Source organism: Littorina saxatilis, linkage group LG3, assembly GCF_037325665.1.
Source record: "Littorina saxatilis isolate snail1 linkage group LG3, US_GU_Lsax_2.0, whole genome shotgun sequence".
NCBI classification, from domain to species: domain Eukaryota; kingdom Metazoa; phylum Mollusca; class Gastropoda; order Littorinimorpha; family Littorinidae; genus Littorina; species Littorina saxatilis.
The window spans coordinates 19,608,166-19,628,500 of NC_090247.1; the positions used below are offsets into that span (position 1 = coordinate 19,608,166).

The following is a 20,335-nucleotide window of genomic DNA, read 5'->3' on the forward strand; positions in this document are numbered from 1 at the left end:
CTACAAGGCGCTTCTCTGTACAAGGCATACACCCAACTTTTCAGTCCAGAACAATGCACACAATGGTACATTCATTACTGTAAAATTAAAAACAAACACAAAATGAAACATTTTCAGGCACATGAAGACTTATTAATTTGGCAACTTTATTCAGCAGTAGACACTATTTCATAGCGGTCAATTCTTGATCAATACTGCTTACACAAGAACAGAAACTTAAACCAATACTTTACACAGGACACTCTGTACACTGAAATGAGTAGGAATATGTCATCATGTGGCTGACAAGGATGGGAAACGTATCTGTACACATCTTGCTACATCTCATTACAGCACATGAACTTTCACACAAACACAGAAAGATAAAATAAAACATTTTATGTTGCAGGTGGAAAACATGGGATCAGAAAAAAAAGAAATGTGGTTGATTCTAACGAATAAAAACACGAATCAAATAGGATATTTAGTTATGCTTTAATGTCAGAATCAAAACTTTAATCACACTGTCAATAATAAGCAGTACTTACTGAGCTTGTATTTTAGACACTCTTGCTTAATTTGACATGTGTAATGGGGACTGTTCGCATAGTCTAAAACTTGCTTGATAAAAATAAAATGAAAACTTGTTGATTTTTTCCATGGATACATGTACGTGTATCTATATCCTTGCATAAACCCAATTATTTTCTGATTGAGTTCATGTTAGCAATCACTTCATGTTTCCACAGTAATTTTATCACAGACTTTGTCACGATTTGCACATTGCTTCAATTTTAAAAGACACATTGAAATGCTCTCAAAATATGGCCAAGTACAGTTTAATGTCAGCTCCTTGCTCTCACAAACGAATGAGAATATAATACTGATTGTAGTTGTGAATATTTTACTATACTACAGTGCATGAGAGGTTTCTTGGAGAATATCTTTCTAAAAAATTTCTAAAATCAATCTTCTTCCTCCCCTTGCCTTTCATCTTGCAACAAGACAAAACAAAAATGCACAAGAAAATGAGTACAAAGGGATATTCACATTATACGTTATTTGCGTGTTTGACCAAAATATGACATTTTACACAGATCGAGACAGTCATTGTTCTCCGATGAACAATGACTGTCGAGATCTGTGTAAAATGTCATATTTTGGTCAAACACGCAAATAACATTTATGTATCGATCGAATTCCTTTCAGGTACTATGACTTTGTTGTTGTTTTGACGATTGAACGAGCCCGGGCACACAAACATGCAATCAAACACATAAGCTTCATATTTGGGCGTTTCAGGTTGACCGAAACTTCAAAGAAACTACAAAACACACGTCGTGTACTGACTTTGTTGTTGTTTTGACATTGAACAGCACACACACATGCAATCAAACACATGACGTGTGTTTTGTAGTTCCTTTAAAGTTTCGGTCAACCTGAAACGCCCAATTATAAAGTTTTGTAGGCCTCTGAAGTCACATGACTCAAAGAAGGGAAATCCAATCTCCAATCGATACATTGGGTTTTAATGTAGCATGGAGCAAGAGTATCCAAACTTCTCAGGTCTAATATGTATGTACACACATAAAAAGAAGTACAAATAACTCTGATCCACACTCGGATGTTACAGGTCGATAACTTACAATACAGATTGTTTTTTTCAAGATAAAATATTACTCCTACATTTTGGCCTGGCAAATGGCAAGTTCTTTTTAAACTCATTTTTTATGCTACAGGATAAGTTCTTGGTCAAACAAGCTACATTTTAAATGTGTGGATCATACTAAGATAACTGATGTAATGAGTCTTTTTCAAAGCGATAGTATACTTCAACAAGACCATGAAGCTACCTTTAAGATTTCACAATATTTGACATTGACCAAACAGGACATCAGATGACAACTCCAGGCTGGGCACTAGCAGTCAACCTCGCTAACACAAAACGGAAGATCGAGTTTCTGTTTGTGAACCCCGCTACCAGCGGTGCGAATGCCGACTCTACTTGCGCATCCATGGAAGTTTGACAATCTTCTCTCCGTCGGGCCAATCGTAGCGCGTCTGGTATTCCGTGAAGCTAGGGTCGTAGCGCGCTTTCCCCAGGGGGCGGCCATGAATGTTCATGTTGGGGCGGGGGTTGATGAGGAAGTCGTTGGTCTTGCAGTCGCTCTTGGGCGCACCGTAGCGCTGCATGTACTCCGTGCGGCCGGGGAAGGTGGTGTTGATCCCGGCCTGCTCCTGCACAGTCATGGTGCGCTGGCCGCGGGCCGTGGTGGACATCATCTCCTGGCTCTTCTCGCCGGGGCGGCTGGCCAGCGTGGCGTTCATGCCATTGAGGAAGCGAACGTTGTCGACATGTTCGCTGTAGCCGGGGGCGCCGCCAGCCCGAGTGCCGGGCGCTGTGAAGGAGTTGCTGCGAGGGTACAGGCTGTCGATGGTGCGGTAACCTGCAAGGTACAGGGCAGCTTGTTCACACACAAGTCACTATAATGTCTTACTTACTGCCTGTCATGCCGGTTGGTATGTAGGGCAGCAACCATAATGTCTTACTTACTGCCTGTCATGCCGGTTGGTATGTAGGGCAGCAACCATAATGTCTTACTTACTGCCTGTCATGCCGGTTGGTATGTAGGGCAGCAACCATAATGTCTTACTTACTGCCTGTCATGCCGGTTGGTATGTAGGGCAGCAACCATAATGTCTTACTTACTGCCTGTCATGCCGGTTGGTATGTAGGGCAGCAACCATAATGTCTTTTGCCTTGTGTATTGTTGTCACTATTAACAGCTATTGTGTTTTCAGCGTAGCAATAGGGCCCGATATTTAGACGAGACAAGTATAATGCCGACGAGTCGAAGACGAGTCGCATTATACTTGTTCGAGTCTAAATATCGGACCCTATTGCTACGCTGAAAACACAATAGCGTTTATATAGCTATTCTGACATTAAATTCTGTGTTAGAATCATGTTTTTGTCAGCGACAAGTACCAGAATGGTCCATGTCGTTGATTGCAGACGACGGTTCCCTTTCCGCATGAAGCCACGGAAATAACCGAACATTGAAAAACCCACGGACATGTATTACGGAGAAAACTCGAGATAACCGGATGCTTAGCATTACGTCAATATGTTAGGAATCATATGACGTCATGACGTATCATGCTTGCCTACGTAGATTGTATGTTCGAAAGTCTGACTTCTGTTGGGAATTCGCGTGGTGAAGACAGCGGTAAATCTGTAGATGATAAGAGAACAAGGATTGTCTCAGAAGAAACGACGAAATGTTTCAGACCGGTAACTTCATTTCAACATTGCACTATACAATGGACGTTCTATGTGACAGGAGAGTTTGCTGATTTTGTGTTAAACATTGGAGAGATCATCTGCTAGAATCCGAGATAGGTCGCTTCAGATTGCAGCTTCTGGAAATTTGCAAGGTTTGTTGCCTGTTAAAGAACTGGATTTTACACGTAATGTAGGGCCTATGTCATGTACAGTAAGCAACAACAAAAACACACACAAAGCAAATGGCATCGTCTGTCGACTAGTCACAGAGTGACAGAAACAAACCTGGCGAGGTATGCGTGTACTTTATACACGTGGAAGAAACCGGAACCACGCGTCTTTGTTATTGCCGATATCGTTTGGATATCGGCAAAAATGGCCAACTTTTGTATCGTTATGCTTTGATGATCGGAAAAGGGATGTGTGAGACCATCCAATCACAGCCCCCGAATTCCCCCACGTGTCCATCAGAATAGCTATATAATGTCTTAGTTACTGCCTGTCATGCCGGTTGGTATGTAGGGCAGCAACCATAATGTCTTTTGCCTTGTGTGTTGTTGTCACTATAATGTCTTACTTACTGCCTGTCATGCTGGTTGGTATGTAGGGCAGCAACCATAATGTCTTACTTACTGCCTGTCATGCCGGTTGGTATGTAGGGCAGCAACCATAATGTCTTACTTACTGCCTGTCATGCCGGTTGGTATGTAGGGCAGCAACCATAATGTCTTACTTACTGCCTGTCATGCCGGTTGGTATGTAGGGCAGCAACCATAATGTCTTACTTACTGCCTGTCATGCCGGTTGGTATGTAGGGCAGCAACCATAATGTCTTACTTACTGCCTGTCATGCCGGTTGGTATGTAGGGCAGCAACCATAATGTCTTACTGCCTGTCATGCCGGTTGGTATGTAGGGCAGCAACCATAATGTCTTACTTACTGCCTGTCATGCCGGTTGGTATGTAGGGTAGCAACCATAATGTCTTACTGCCTGTCATGCCGGTTGGTATGTAGGGCAGCAACCATAATGTCTTACTTACTGCCTGTCATGCCGGTTGGTATGTAGGGCAGCAACCATAATGTCTTACTGCCTGTCATGCCGGTTGGTATGTAGGGCAGCAACCATAATGTCTTACTTACTGCCTGTCATGCCGGTTGGTATGTAGGGCAGCAACCATAATGTCTTTTGCCTTGTGTATTGTTGTCACTATAATGTCTAAGATATGTCGAAGACATTAATTATAGTCACAAATTAACAATACACAAGGCATGCGCATGATAAAGATCCCAAGATCACAGCGAAAGTCTCAGGGCTTGGAAACATGAATACCCACATACAGAAAAAAAAATGGGTAGCGCAGTACTGTAGTGTATGGCATCTCGATTTTCCCAGTGAGAAAGCAACCGGGATTTCTATGAGTGTAACCTCACAGGATAATATTGTGATACCCAATACCAATACCAGTAGTAAAGGTGCGTTTGTTCCAGAAATAAAGATCAACACTGTAAACTATGAACAGATTCAAATTACTGTCTGCTGACAGTTAAATAACGGTGACAAAAACACGTTTTTTGTGTACGCCACAAGCATGCCAAATGTAAACACACACTTTGCAAGTGTACTTCTGTGTTCAGGCACAACAAAGACTCGGGTTACTGTATGGTATGCTTGTCTGAAGTAGGTTCACTGATAGTTACTAAGAATTGTGAAAAGTTATACACTAGACATTTCCAGTAGAGCTTGAATTGAGCATGAGCAACTGGGTTTTGAAATCTACTCAACTTACGGTTATCACCGGATCACAGCATGGTGAAAAGTGCTACTGGAAGAATAACAACTCATATTCAAGACAGGAGAGTACACATTGATTCTTTACCTTTGTAGACTGTCATGGGCGGGCGGTCATCGCTGAAGCGAACCTCCTTTTGGAGAGAGCCAAAGTTGTCGGGCTCTACGCTCCCCCATCGAGACTGCTCCAGCTGCGGACGCTCTCTGCTGGCAATGCCAAGGCCTGAAAAAGGGGACAGAATAAATGAATGAATTACGTTTATATTGAACACTGTATTCAATTTCTGTTCGTGTGTATCAGCTCCAATTTAATCTCTGTCCTTGTGTGTTTGTGTGTGCAGCAATCATTTGAAACTGATTAGACTGTCACTTGGTGTGGTGAAAGGAAACCTGACAATGAAGGACACTTTGTGTAGTTTGCAGGTCTGTTTGCTCAGAGAGTGTCCCTCTCATGAAAGGACACCTTCAGTGAACACACTGGGCGCACAAAGGGTGCCCTCTCACAACAGTTATTTTTGTAGTACAGTGGTACCTGCCATGTGAGGCCCCTCTGATGAGTGGACACCTCCAATGAAAGGACACCGTCCAGAGTCCCTTTGTCTTGACCAAAACATACCTGTCATGACAGGCCAATGTAGGGACAGTTTCACGTGGTCCCCAGGGTGTCCTCTCATTGCAGGTACCACTGATCACCTTATGCTGCCTGCTCTAGGGCGGGGATGTAGCTCAGTCGGTAGTGCGCTGGATTTGTATCCAGTTGGCCGCTGTCAGCGTGAGTTCGTCCCCACGTTCGGCGAGAGATTTATTTCTCAGAGTCAACTTTGTGTGCAGACTCTCCTCGGTGTCCGAACACCCCCATGTGTACATGCAAGCACAAGACCAAGTGCGCACGAAAAAGATCCTGTAATCCATGTCAGAGTTCGGTGGGTTATAGAAACACGAAAATACCCAGCATGCTTCCTCCAAAAACGGCGTATGGCTGCCTAAATGGCGGGGTAAAAAACGGTCATACACGTAAAATTCCACTCGTGCAAAAAACACGAGTGTACGTGGGAGTTTCAGCCCACGAACGCAGAAAAAGAAGAAGAAGAAGCTGCCTGCTCTCAGTCAATACAATCGAAATTTTTCCAAAGCCACCACTCCTGACATCAAAATTAATTTCTTTTATCAGTTTGGTTTCATGCAGCTTACACAAACAGAAAGAACACGCACAAAAAGGACAACATTTAAAAATCAGCATGGTAAAAACTCACTTGTATGAGACCTGGACAGGGGGTTCATGAACCCAGTGACCTGGCCCTTGTCCATCCAGGATGTTTCCATTTTGAAGGGGTCGCGCGACCCTCGGGTCAAGTTGTTACGGTAACCAGTGTAGCGATCTGTCACGCCTATGTGGTCGCCGAACTGCTTGATACGGTCTGTGGCTCCGTATGTGTAGGCCGCCAAATTCTGCAGACAAAGTTAAAACAAGACTTGGATGAACTCAGTCAAACGTGGCATATAGCATGTTTGGGTGTTCGTTATCAACAGGTTTGACTGTAGATGAAATATTTGATGACATATATGCCACACTTTTGTGCATGCGTTTATTAACCAACCACTAACATTTGTTTAGTTTAGTTTATTTGTTGCTTAACGTCCAGCCGACTACGCAGAGCCATATCAGGACGAGGAAGGGGGGGATGAAGGGGGCCACTTGTCAAGCGATTCCTGTTTACAAATGCACTAACCCATTACTTGTGTCCCAGCAGGCTTTAGTAAAACTAAATTAATACCTACTGGAAGATTACCAGTTTCCAGTATGTTAAAATAGGCTTAACCTATCTACTGCTGGACTTACATCAGAACACTAACAGATTAAACTATACATGAATCGCGAGACAAGCGGCAAGAGAAGAGATTTTTGGAAAAAATACAGGTGAATGAGCAAGAAGGCAGAAAAAAGAAAAGAATTCATGAAGAAAAAGAGAGCATGACAGGAAAGAGGAACCAAAAATCTACCTTACAGCAAACCAGAAAGCTCCTGCGGTTCCAAAAACAGGAGGGGCCTTTAATTTCATAACCGCAGTGCCCCACTGCGGGAAACCACTAACATCTTAACCCCCATAATGAAAAGGAATGATCATTTAGCAATATCAAAACAACATTTAACCCATGGACCATTCAAGAATTCTTTTTATATTTAGTCAAGTTTTGACTAAATATTTTAACGTAGAGGGGGGAATCGAGACGAGGGTCGTGGTGTATGTGTGTGTGTGTGTGTGTGTGTGTGTGTGTGTGTCTGTCTGTCTGTCTGTGTGTGTGTGTAGAGCGATTCAGACTAAATTACTGGACCGATCTTTATGAAATTTGACATGAGAGTTCCTGGGTATGAAATCCCCATACGTTTTTTTCATTTTTTCAATAAATGTCTTTGATGACGTCATATCCGGCTTTTCGTGAAAGTTGAGGCGGCACTGTCACGCTCTCATTTTTCAACCAAATTGGTTGAAATTTTGGTCAAGTAATCTTCGACGAAGGCCGGGGTTTGGTATTGCATTTCAGCTTGGTGGCTTAAAAACTAATGAGTGAGTTTGGTCATTAAAAATCTGAAAATTGTAAAAAAATTATTTTTTTTATAAAACGATCCAAATTTACGTACATCTTACTCTTTATCCTTTTCTGATTCCAAAAATATATAAATATGTTATATTTGGATTAAAAACAAGCTCTGAAAATTAAAAATATAAAAATTATTATCAAAATTAAATTGTCCAAATCAATTTAAAAACACCTTCATCTTATTCCTTGTCGGTTCCTGATTCCAAAAACATATAGATATGATATGTTTGGATTAAAAACACGCTCTGAAAGTTAAAACGAAGAGAGGTACAGAAAAGCGTGCTATCCTTCTCAGCGCAAGTACTACCCCGCTCTTCTTGTCAAATTCACTGCCTTTGCCGTGCGCGGTGGACTGACGATGCTACGAGTATACGGTCTTGCTGCGTTGTATTGCGTTCAGTTTCATTCTGTGAGTTCGACAGCTACTTGACTAAATGTTGTATTTTCGCCTTACCCGACTTGTTTCTTTTTCTTTCTAACAAAAAATCTACAATCAAACCTGCCCTGCCGACCACCTCCCCATAATTTAAATTACCACCTGTCCACAACGACCACATACTTCTTCTTCTGCGTTCGTGGGCTGAAACTCCCACGTACACTCATGTTTTTGCACGAGTGGAATTTTACCTGTATGACTGTTTATTTACCCCGCCATTTCGGCAGCCATACGCCGCTTTCGGAGGAAGCATGCTGGGTATTTTCGTGTTTCTATAACCCACCGAACTCTGACATGGATTACAGGATCTTTTCCGTGCGCACTTGGTCTTGTGCTTGCGTGTACACACGAAGGGGGATAAGCCACTAGCAGGTCTGCACATAAGTTGACATGGGAGATCGGAAAAATCTCCACACTTAACCCACCAGGCGGCCGCGGCCGGGATTCGAACCCTCGACCTTCCGATTAAGAGGCTGACGTCTTACCACCCCGCCACAGCGCCCCCACACATACTGATCCGTAACGAGTTATTTCCTATGTTATTCACTTTTACAACGCGACCTATCAATGACAAACACTTTTGGCGGCCCCTTGGATGGTCATTATACAGTGGAACCCCCCCCCCCTTTTAAGACCCCAATTTAAGACTCCTTCCTTTTTAAGACCTTGTTTTTCTCAAACTTTCTGTTGTAACCTGGGTAGAATAACCCCCTTTTTAAGCTTCCCTCCTTGTTAACCCTTACACTGGTGCAATTCTGTAACACATGTTACATAGCCACTGGTGAATTAACAGAGAGAAAAATAAAGAAAAATGGTCATATAGGTTTTCGCATCCATGGGAGGTAATCGGAACAGACCAAACAGACAGAGCCAGTAGCGCGACAGATGTTGTGACAACCAGGGGACAGTATACGTAAAGTAGCGCAACATATGTGGCGACAACCAGCCTAAGGGTTAAGACCTGATTTTCTCAGATATTTTGAGGTCTTAAATGGGGGTTCCACTGTACCCATGTTCGACTGTATTTGTTAATGTGTTTATTTCTTACGTCCTGGATGGCTTTGAGCGTGGTGATGGCCCACTGGTGCAGCTCCCGGGATTCGTTCTCCTGTTTCTGGCCCATGGGTACTGCCGCCAGCTGGCTCTTGTAGTCAAACAGCCGCGCAGCCGTCGCGTCCAGCACACTAGTGGCTCCTGTGTGGGTCAATCGACATGAGGAATTCATTATATGGTCTACTGTATGACGTTGAGTAAAATAACAATATTGATAATAATGATAATGTTTACCTGAAAGTGGCGAGTATTTTAATCGCCATGGTAAGTAGAAACATGTAACTGGCTATTAGAAGTGATCATCTGCTCGCCAAATGCGAGTTAAGCTGCTGAAACAAATGGTTGGTTTGGCAAAGTAAAATTTGCTCTTTGGCTGGTAAATTTTGAGAAGCACTAGCCAAAAGCTAATGCTCTTTTCTTTAGACCTTCAGGGCTGATAATAATAATGGAACATTTATAAACAGGGTTCGTACAGGTCATGGAAAACCTGGAAAGTCATGGAATTTCAATTTAAGCCATGGAAAGTCATGGAATTTAACAAAAATAAGAAAGAAGAAAAAAATTAACCTTTAGCACGCCAGAGGCGATTTTCGTCGCCCAGCCATTCCCCCCCTCCCCCCCCCCCCTTGCCAGCCAGCGGCGATTTGCGTCGCCAGCACAAGGCTTGTTCGTATTACCAACTTCTCGTTCGTATTTGCATATGAATAACGGTATTTTTAACGGCACTTGAGCCAAAGCGAGGCTCACTTCCTTCCGTTATCTTGTCGTGTCATCTGCGCTGCATTTGAGTTGGTTTCGTCGAAGTTTTCTGCTTTTGTTTTTGCATCGATAAAGTACTTTAGCGCTTCAACAAGCAAGATGGAGGATGATGAGTTTGAAACTTTCTTTCGAGTTGTTTCTTGACAACAAAAAGTATGCGGAATTGGAACGAATTACCGAGGAAGATCTTCGCAATGAACTGTGTATCGCGGTGAAAAAAATGACAGTTCGTCAAGTAACACTCACAGTGACGGTTACGAAACGGAATTTACGAAAGTGCAGATGGATACAAACAGTGGCTGGTTCAGTTTAGTGAAATGACAGGACCAGCAAACATTACCAATAATCTGACTGCGTAGCAAATGCTTGACTTGCTTGTCGAAGAGACACTGCGTAGAAACTGACCCAAATTCAGTGCAAAGCAAGCCAGTGTCAAAACTGGCAGTGACAAGACGTAAAAAGTTTGCGTGTTTGGAAATGGCGACCTGTGGATCAAGTCATGAAAATGTTATTGAGGCTCATGGAAAAGTCATGGAATTTTGTTTCTAAAAACCAGTGGGGACCCTGTATAAAGCGCTTCCCCACAGCTTGAACCACTTTACAAGTTCAATGTGATCGTCTTTCGGATTTTACTCAGATACAATCTTTTTACATTTAGTCAAGTTTTGGTTAAATGTTTTCAGGTAGACCAGGGATCCAGACCAGGGTTGGGGTGTGTATGTGTCTGTGTGTATGTGTAGAACGATTTGGAGAAAACTACTGGACCAATCTTCATGAAACTTGAAATACAAACTCTTTAAGATACTAGGAGAACAGAAAATAAAAGTGAAAAAGAAAATTGTAGGCATAAAAAATGATATGCTTCTGCCTTGAGTCGATAAATTACTGTACCTATTATTTCACTAAAAGCAATCAAAGAATTAGGGTGAGAAGAAATCATAAACAGTAGGTATAATACGCCCACCTAAATTAATATTTATATGTTACCAATGACAAGGCCCCAAAATTAAGGGTTGGTAGGTCATTTTCCTTTTGTTCTGTTTTGATTGAAGTTTGTTTTTCATTTACACAGGAGCATGCGGCTTGTATTGGCCAGAAACTGCACGAACTGTGATCCCTGGATGTCTTCTGTACTGTGAACAATAAGTAAATTGTAAAATTAAGCATGTAGGTTAGATTCTAGTGGATGTGGATGACTGGAGGCATTGTTAGCTTTGTGATAATCCACTGACCTGGGTCTGATCCCTGACCCACCAAAGCAGGAAAGTGTTTGCATTACATGTATTTATAAGAAAATTACACTAGTGAACCACATACTGGCCTTCAATAGCAAATCTTCAGGGCACCGTAGTAGCAGGTCATTTTCCTGATGGCTGGACTCATGTACACAGGGCCTCCACCCAATGGGTGGTGTTTCTTTATTTGGTGTTTATCGTCGTTTTCAACCACGAAAGTTATATCGCGACGGGGAAAGGGGGGAGAGGGGATAGAGCCACTTGTCAATTGTTTCTTGTTCACAAAAGCACTAATCAAAAATTTGCTCCAGGGGCTTGCAACGTAGTACAATATATTACCTTACTGGGAGAATGCAAGTTTCCAGTACAAAGGACTTAGCATTTCTTACATACTGCTTGACTAAAATCTTTACAAAAATTGACTATATTCTATAGGCTACAAGAAACACTTAACAAGGGTAAAAGGAGAAACAGAATCCGTTAGTCGCCTCTTACGACATGCTGGGGAGCATCGGGTAAATTCTTCCTCCAAACCCGCGGGGGGTAATGGGTGGTGTGCGCATCGCCATTTAAAAAGACCTCGAATATGTATGGTCCTAAACTTTTTGTTTCATAAAACATATTATTCGTACAGTGTGGTGTTAAAAATTAAAAACAGGAGTTCTTCTTCTTCTTCTTTCTTGGTATGGACTGGGTTCATCCGAACGTCTGTAGTCCAGCGGCGGAGTACTGAGTAATTGGTTACTGGTGGTGGGTGACCCAATAACTCCGAGAAGATGGTTAAAAGTATAAAACTATTTACACGAAGAGCTGCAGGGTTACTGTGTCAGCGAGGCAAGTCCGTGGGTACGACCCAGACCAGTTTGGAAGGACTCCAGTGAAGGAGCAACTGTGGTCTTAGTGTCGAGCTTGTTCCACTGACGCAGTGTTCGGGGGAAAAAGGAGTTGAAGAGAACAGGATGGGATGCCCTCTCCTGGAACAGTCTCTGGGCTCCTCTGGTGCGGCTGTCGCCAGAGGTGTAGAACTCGGCCTTGTTGATGTCGACTATGCCGTTGTTGATCTTGTAGAGCATAGTGAGGCGGTTGGCGAGTCTTCTGTCGGCGAGTGGTTCCCATTGGAGGGTCTTCAGCATGCTGGTCACACAGCCTGGGGTCCGATCGCTGTAGTTGTTGTGGACGTAACGGGCTGCTCTGCGTTGGACTTTTTCAAGCTCCGTGACGTCTTTCTGAGAGATCGGGTCCCAGACTGGCGAGGCGTAGTCAAGGACCGGTCTGACCATGGCCTTGTACGTAGCAGCTCTGACGGTGGTGGTGCACTCCCGGAAGTTCCGCCGCAAGAAGCCCACAGTTCTGTTGCCCTTTTTGACAGTCGCTTGCACATGGCTGCTCCAGGACAGGTCATCGGAGATTAAGACCCCTAGGTACTTGCTGGATGGTGTTGCTTCCAGAGTCTGTCCATGGAGGCTGTAGGAAGTTGGCAGGATGGGCTTCTTCTTGTTCGGGGCAATGCGGATGACGGTGCACTTGCTGGGGTTGAACTCCATCTGCCATGTTGATTCCCACTGTTCGAGGCTGGATAGGTCCTGTTGGAGCTGCAGACTGTCCGCTGGAGAGGATATACGTTTGAAGAGTAGGGAGTCGTCTGCAAAGAGTTTGACGCTGCTGAACTGAACGGATTCAGGGAGGTCGTTGATGAAGGCTAAAAACAGGAGAGGACCCAGGACGGTCCCCTGCGGAACTCCGGACTGCACTCCGACTGGAGACGATAGGACGCCCTCCAGGGCCACCTGCTGTTGATGTTGACTGAGGAAGGCAGAGATCCACTTGAGGGTGTCGTTTCTCACTCCGTAGTAAGCCAGTTTCGTGAGCAGGCGGGCGTGGGGCACCTTGTCGAAGGCTTTGGAGAAGTCCAACAGGATGGCGTCGACCTGGGCTCCCTCTGCTAGCTGCCGGGCAATTTCATGGACTGTGACGATGAGCTGGGTTTCGCATGAGCGTTTACGCCGAAAGCCATGTTGACAGTTGGTAAGGATGGCATGGTGGTCAAAGTGCTTCATGATGGAGCTGTGCACCACGTGCTCGAGTATCTTGCAGGTGATGGAGATGAGCGAGACAGGGCGGTAGTTGGCTGCAAGGTGTCGTTCCCCTTTCTTGAAGATAGGCACCACCCAGGCCTGGCGCCAGTCAAGCGGGACCTCCCCAGTATCCAACGAGAGCTGGAACAGTCGAACAAGGATGGGCGCCAGTTGGTCAGCAGCCATCTTCAAGATGAAGGCTGGGATGGAGTCTGGTCCAGTTGCCTTGTCCGTCTTCAGGTTCCTCAGGAGCTTGCGGACACCACCTTCGTCAATGTGGATATCATCCATCGCCGGGAAAGGGCTGTCGCCCATACTGGGGATGCGAGATGTGTCCTCGGTGGTGAACGCCCTCTGGAACTGTTCGTTCAGGATCTCCGCCTTCTTGGCGCTGTCGCTCTGCAGGAAGCCATCTGCGTTCTTCAGTGGTGAAACTCCAGCAGAGTCTTGCCCCTTGCTTTTCACGTAGGCCCAGAACTTCTTGCTGTTTGTAGTGAAGTCTTCACTGACGATGTCTTCCATGTACTGCTTGTGGGCGTCTCTGATGTGGAACTTGACCTCTTGCTGTAGTCGCCTGTACCTGTCGCGGTCACGCTTTTTCCCCGTCTTTCTTGCTTTCTTGTGGGCTCGTTGTTTTCTTCGTATGGCTCTTCTGATGTCAGTGTTCATCCATGGGTGGGAGTAGCGGCTGGCAGACATCTTGCTTGGTACTCGGTTCTCCATGATCTCATGAGTCTTGGACTTGAGAAGAGACCACAGTCCATGGACGTCATCTGGGGCGGCCATGAATTCAGGAGTGAAGTCAAGGAAGTCTCAAGGAAGAGTTGGATTCCTTAGGTCTGAGATTCCATACACACACTGGCAAACACAAGCACACAGACAGAATGACATATACATATATTCATACAGACACATTCAGTTCACACAGACAGACAGACACACACAGACCTGCCAGGGTCGCCCCAGTGTTACGAGGGTCAAATGATCCCTGCCACTCATCCGATGTCAGCAACGTGCCATCCAGATTCAGGTGATCCATGCCGTTCTTGATGGCCGTCAGCTCGCGTGCGATCTCCTCCGTGCAATAATAGTTTCCACTCGTCAGAATATCATCGATGTCTGCATTCACTGTTCTTATCGTGCTTCGGAGCGCGTTCGCGGCGCGTGTAACCTCCATCTTTTCTGGCCTTGTTCACGCTTTACACGCCTTTCTCTCTGCCCGGCTGACGAACTACGGGTCTTTCCCCCTCCTGCGCCTGAGATAAGAAACGACGGGGTCGGGTAGTTATCGAGTGGAACCCCTTTTGTTTCCTCTCAGTCTGCTCACTGCTGCGGCTTCCTTAGAGATGGCCGTCGACCCGCGTTAGCAACCGTTGACACCTCGTGTCTCACCGCGCGCAAGAGCTGTGACAAGGGAGCTAAGCAAGGGCTGACTAATAATCCAAGTACGGTACTTGTGCTTGCTGTAAGAAGAAACTTACGACACACAAATCTATTTACTTGTTTTTTTGTGTGTGCGTGCTTGTTTATGTCGTCGCATATGTTTTGATAAAATCGAAAATGTGATGAATTCATGATGTGTGTCATTAGAATAATGTCACAGCAGAGAGAAATTCTTATTTTCCCAGGACGATCGTAGACTGGAACCATCTAGAGGACGATCAAGTTCTGGCAGGATCTGTGCAGATCTTTAAATCTCATCTCCACCCAGTCTAGGACTTATTATATGCGTTCCTCCCTTCCCAGGGGCGGACGAGGGGGGGGGGGGGGGGGGGGGGGAGGGGGGGGGGTTTCTGGGTGCTTAGTGCTGAGTGACAGCAAAGACTATAATTATGTTGAATGAGGTATGCATTTCTTTATTTTACATTGAGTTTCAAATTTTGGGGTATTAATCAGTGACAAAATCTGCTGCCTGAAACTGGTAATGATCATGCTCAGAATGCACCAGATTGCACCATTTTGCATCTTTTTTTTCAAAATGAGTATCACAAGACAGTGTCCATAATAGGTCTGGAGGCTTACGAGGACGCAAAGAATAGTGAGTCATTTGGTTGTGGTGAGCATGCTTTCTTTCTTTCTCTCTTTATTTTGTGTTTAATGTCGTTTTCAACCACGAAGGTTATATCGCGACGGGGAAAAGGGTGGAGATGGGATAGAGCCACTTGTCAATTGTTTCTTGTTCACAAAAGCACTAATCAAAAACTTGCTCCAGGGGCTTGCAACGTAGTACAATGTATTACCTTATTGGGAGAATGCAAGTTTCCAGTACAAAGGACTTAACATTTCTTACATACTGCTTGACTAAAATCTTTACAAAAATGGACTATATTCTATACAAGAAACACTTAACAAGGGTAAAAAGAGAAACATAATCCGTTAGTCGCCTCTTACGACATGCTGGGCAGCATCGGGTAAATTCTTCCCCCTAACCCGCGGGGGGTTGGTGAGCATGCGCTGCTTTTGTGTCGCTCAAAGTATGTAAAGTGTTCATCAACATCACGTCAGATAGTCTTTATTAATGAACAAAATAATACCTAACATTTCCTGTTTAGCTTCTTAAACATGTTTGTTTTCTAAAATGTGCACATCTACTGGCTTGTTCAAAAAAAAGTTCTGCAAGTTCAAATGTACATTTGTTTAAATGCCCACTGTTCTTCACTGGTGTGATAGCATGTTCGTGTGTGTGTGTGTGTGTTTGTGTGTGTGTATAAGTGTTCTTTTTCTGCTTTCCTAATTTCTTTAGCCACAACAAAATAAAATCTCCACATTCAACTTTAACTGTCTGACACATTTCTTGTCCAACAAAATGTCATACAAGAACCAAACTTCAGCATCAAGCATTTATTAATAACAGAAACAAAAGCATGCAACTTAGAAAAAAGTAAATGCTAACAATGCATGTGCAAATAAGTAACAATGAAACTGTATAAATGAGATTCTCATGCATGCTTCAATACTTGCACCTGCATGCAGCAGATTTGGAACATGAGAAAAGTAAGATTCTGTTTTAAGGTATTGCAGTTTATGTACATGGGTTTAGCAAAATATTCAAGCTTCAAAAATAGCAGCTGAAAATACTTCATCACATACACTGTAGTTCTGAACTTAATTTTAGCATTAACCCCTTCACTGCCACAGTATAACAGCATTTTTGGTATTGCTGTGCGCCAGGGCAAATTTCGCTTTCTTCGGTAGGTTCACTAATCTGTTCACTGCTCAATCATTTATTGAGATATCTCTTAGATCTTTGGCATGTGGTTTGCTTACACCCTTGGCTATTATCTGATAACATGATCATTGGACTTTGTTTGTGATTGTTATAGTAAAAATCGATATGACCATTTTTGTCAAAAATTACAGTTTCCAAACTTTCACACACACACTGCAGCACGTAAAACCGCAGAAAACACAGCTAAAACTGGTGTCAAACATCAGGTACTCACATTACAGCCTATAACAGTATTCTTCTGTGTGGTAATCCATAAATCACTTCTTGTAGAGCTTCCAGAACACTGTATCATTTGAAAACAGGTCTACGAGTTGATGTCCGACTTTCGGCCGCCATTTTGACTTTTATAGATCGGAAAAAACTTCTAAAAATGTTTTTACCATGTGGTACTAACTTATCTGAACGGTCAATGGGAAAGAACTGTGTTTAAACCCCTACAAGAAGTTGGACAGTGGTTACTTCCCATTTAGTTTTCACAAATGTCCTGAAAAGTGCTGATGTAAATGCCACGTACCTGTGTATGGGGGTATGACAAACCAAACATGACCACGTATCCAGTACGTGCTGGGCAGTGAAGGGGTTAATATGATCAAAAACAGATAAACAGGACTCTGACTATAGCGTAGGACAATGTCAAAAACATGACTGAAACATACTTGTATACATGTATATCTGTTTCAGCTCACACACTAATTCATAGCCATGCACAATTTCAACTAAAATATTGATAACATATACCTAGTTTTCATTCCATACTTAAACAAGAAGGGCAAAGCCCATACGACTCACATGCTTTACACATTTTTCCTACCAAAATACATGTGACCTTGACCCAAGGTCAAGGTCATCCAAGGTCATGCAACACAAAGCTGTTAATTCAAGACATAGGAAGTACAATGGTGCTTATTGGCTCTTTCTACCATGAGATATGGTCACTTTTAGTGGTTCACTACCTTATTTTGGTCACATTTCATAAGGGTCAAAGTGACCTTGACCTTGATCATATGTGACCAAATGTGTCTCATGATGAAAGCATAACATGTGCCCCACATAATTTTTAAGTTTGAAACAGTTATCTTCCATAGTTCAGGGTCAAGGTCACTTCAAAATATGTATACAATCCAACTTTGAAGAGCTCCTGTGACCTTGACCTTGAAGCAAGGTAAACCAAACTGGTATCAAAAGATGGGGCTTACTTTGCCCTATATATCATACGTAGGTGAGGTATTCAATCTCAAAAACTTCAGAGAAAATGGGAAAAATGTGAAAAATAGCTGTTTTTTAGGCAACATTTATGGCCCCTGCGACCTTGACCTTGAAGCAAGGTCAAGATGCTATGTATGTTTTTTGGGGCCTTGTCATCATACACCATCTTGCCAAATTTGGTACTGATAGACTGAATAGTGTCCAAGAAATATCCAACGTTAAAGTTTTCCGGACGTCCGGACGGACGTCCGGACGTCCGGACGTCCGGACGGACGGACGGACGGACGACTCGGGTGAGTACATAGACTCACTTTTGCTTCGCATGTGAGTCAAAAATACCAGGAAATCACATGCATAAACTCATTTACTGCAATGAACTTAAAATTCAACACGCATGATATTGCATAATATTATGATCAAGATGCATCGTCGTCTGTCAAGGGCAGATAAATAGTGACAAAGTTGGTTAACGGGGTGGGCTGGAGAGAGGGGTTGTCCCTGCAGATAAAATAAGAGATTAATACAGAGGCATCACTGATACTTACGTTCATACGTCATAGTTCACAATGTTTGTTGCCACTGCATGTAGAAAAGCAGGAAGCCAAAGTTTAGCAGCAAATCAACTAGCAAGTTTAGAGCTGATCAAGAAAAGTGCTCTTATTCCCAACATAAACAATGAAGATTTTCTTCCAACAGAGACTGTATGTACCCAAGTGCGCGGAACTCTTAAATCACCTTTGGAGGCAAAGCCAGTGAAACAGGAGAGAGATTTCAGAGCTAAAGTAATCACCGGATAAAAACTTCTATGTGAAAGCGAAGGTTTGCAAGAGCATACCAGGAAACAACAGCAGCCAGACCCCATCACAGTTATCTACCTTGACAGGTGTCTAACCAGCGATGTAATGTACAAGAAACGTAGAGCTATTATAAATAAGCCCACGCTAGTGATTGGCCCCTCTAATTTTTGTCAGGTTTGGGCAAGGGTATTCACTCTTCCGCAAGCCATACACACCCAACAGAGTTATTTCCGAAAATGGTCTATTACCTGACTTGTTAGATGTTTGAGACCGTTCACTTTCTGTTTCAGGCTACAGTGGGCAATCATTTTTTTCTACATGTACTATCTCTGCTTCCGCTGTGAGCTATGGACCTTACAAGCCGTTCAAAGAGAGCTGTTGTTTAAATAAAAAAAAAAAAAAAAAAAATAAAAAATCTCTGCTTCCGCTCTGAGCTATGGACCTTACAAGCCAAGCCGTTCAAAGAGAGCTGTTGTTGAAAAGAAAATAAAAAAAATTAAAAAAAAATCTCTGCTTCCGCTCTGAGCTATGGACCTATTACAAGCCGTTCAAAGAGAGCTGTTGGGAAAAAAAAACACAAAAAAAAACAAAACTGTTGTTGAGTAGAGCTTTGCCTGGCTGTGCATGTATCCTAAAGCAGCATAAACACAATCACTGCTTGATCCGACGCAAGAAAAAGATTTCTTCACTGTCACACCAATATTAGCTTAGTTAGAGGATGCGTTTTTCTCTCTCGTTCTGGGCACAGTTGATCTATGCTTTTCAATTGTTACTCGAAAAAAAAAAGAAAAAAGTAATACATGTACAACCCAATTTCACTGATATTACGTTCACTTGAAAGAAGAAATAAAACACTTCTGATTAAAATATGTCTTGAATAGCACTTTCTTCTCTGTAAACCCCTACAAGCTTTATGAAAAACTGCCATTTTTGAAGCACCATCAAAAGTTCAACACATACACACAAAAACATTTCATTCAACTACTGAACCATGCATGATCTTGTTAAAAAAAAAAAAAAGTGCACATTCACCGACTCTTGCTTGGTGAAACTATCACCGCCAGATAAATGTGACCACTTCAACCAGACAAGTCACCCACCTCACTTACTCCGGAAATAACTCTGTGGGGTTGTATGGGTTGTGAAAGAGTGAGTGCCCTTGCTTTTTACTTGGACGAACATTGGAGGGGCCAATCAGTAGAGAGGGGTGTATTACTTTCTTTCTTTCTTTATTTGGTGTTTAACGTCATTTTTAACCACGAAGGTTATATCGTGACGGGGAAAGGGGGGAGATGGGATAGAGCCACGTGTCAATTTTTTCTTGTTCACAAAAGCACTAATAAAAAATTTGCTCTCCAGGGGCTTGCAACATAATACAATATATTACTTTCTTTCTTTCTTTATTTGGTGTTTAACGTCATTTTCAACCGTTCAAGGTTATATCGCGACGGGGAAAGGGGGGATGGGGATGGGATAGAGCCACTTGTCAATTGTTTCTTGTTCACAAAAGCACCAATCAAAAATTTGCTCCAGGTTTGTTTGTTTATTTGTTGCTTAACGTCCAGCCGACCACGTAGAGCCATATCAGGACGAGGAAGGGGGGGATGAAGGGGGCCACTTGTCAAGCGATTCCTGTTTACAAATGCACTAACCCATTACTTGTGTCCCAGCAGGCTTTAGTAAAACTAAATTAATACCTACTGGAAGATTACCAGTTTCCAGTATGTTAAAATAGGCTTAACCTATCTACTGCTGGGCTTACATCAGAACACTAACAGATTAAACTATACATGAATCGCGAGACAAGCGGCAAGAGAAGAGATTTTTTGGAAAAAATACAGGTGAATGAGCAAGAAGGCAGAAAAAAGAAAAGAATTCATGAAGAAAAA

At 43.2% G+C, this 20,335-nt stretch overlaps 1 protein-coding gene across 1 annotated transcript; it reads right to left on the reverse strand.

The window, feature by feature from the left end:
* Positions 1-124: 124 nt before the first annotated feature.
* LOC138961825 (uncharacterized) lies at positions 125-14,590 on the reverse strand. Its single transcript, XM_070333497.1, has 5 exons — positions 14,163-14,590; positions 9,141-9,286; positions 6,309-6,504; positions 5,144-5,278; positions 125-2,426 (listed from the first exon to the last, which is right to left on the reverse strand). The coding sequence occupies exons 1-5, from the start codon at positions 14,389-14,391 to the stop codon at positions 1,981-1,983; spliced, it is 1,152 nt and encodes a 383-aa protein (XP_070189598.1). The 5' UTR covers positions 14,392-14,590; the 3' UTR covers positions 125-1,980.
* Positions 14,591-20,335: the final 5,745 nt, after the last annotated feature.

Coding starts and splice junctions, on each gene's coding strand:
- LOC138961825 (XM_070333497.1), bottom strand. CDS start 14,391: ATGGAGGTTACACGCGCCGCGAACGCGCTCCGAAGCACGATAAGAACA. Junction 6,505..9,140: donor CGCTCAAAGCCATCCAGGAC/GTAAGAAATAAA, acceptor CTTTGTCTGCAG/AATTTGGCGGCCTACACATA. Junction 5,279..6,308: donor CCTGTCCAGGTCTCATACAA/GTGAGTTTTTAC, acceptor CCCCTTTTTCAG/GCCTTGGCATTGCCAGCAGA.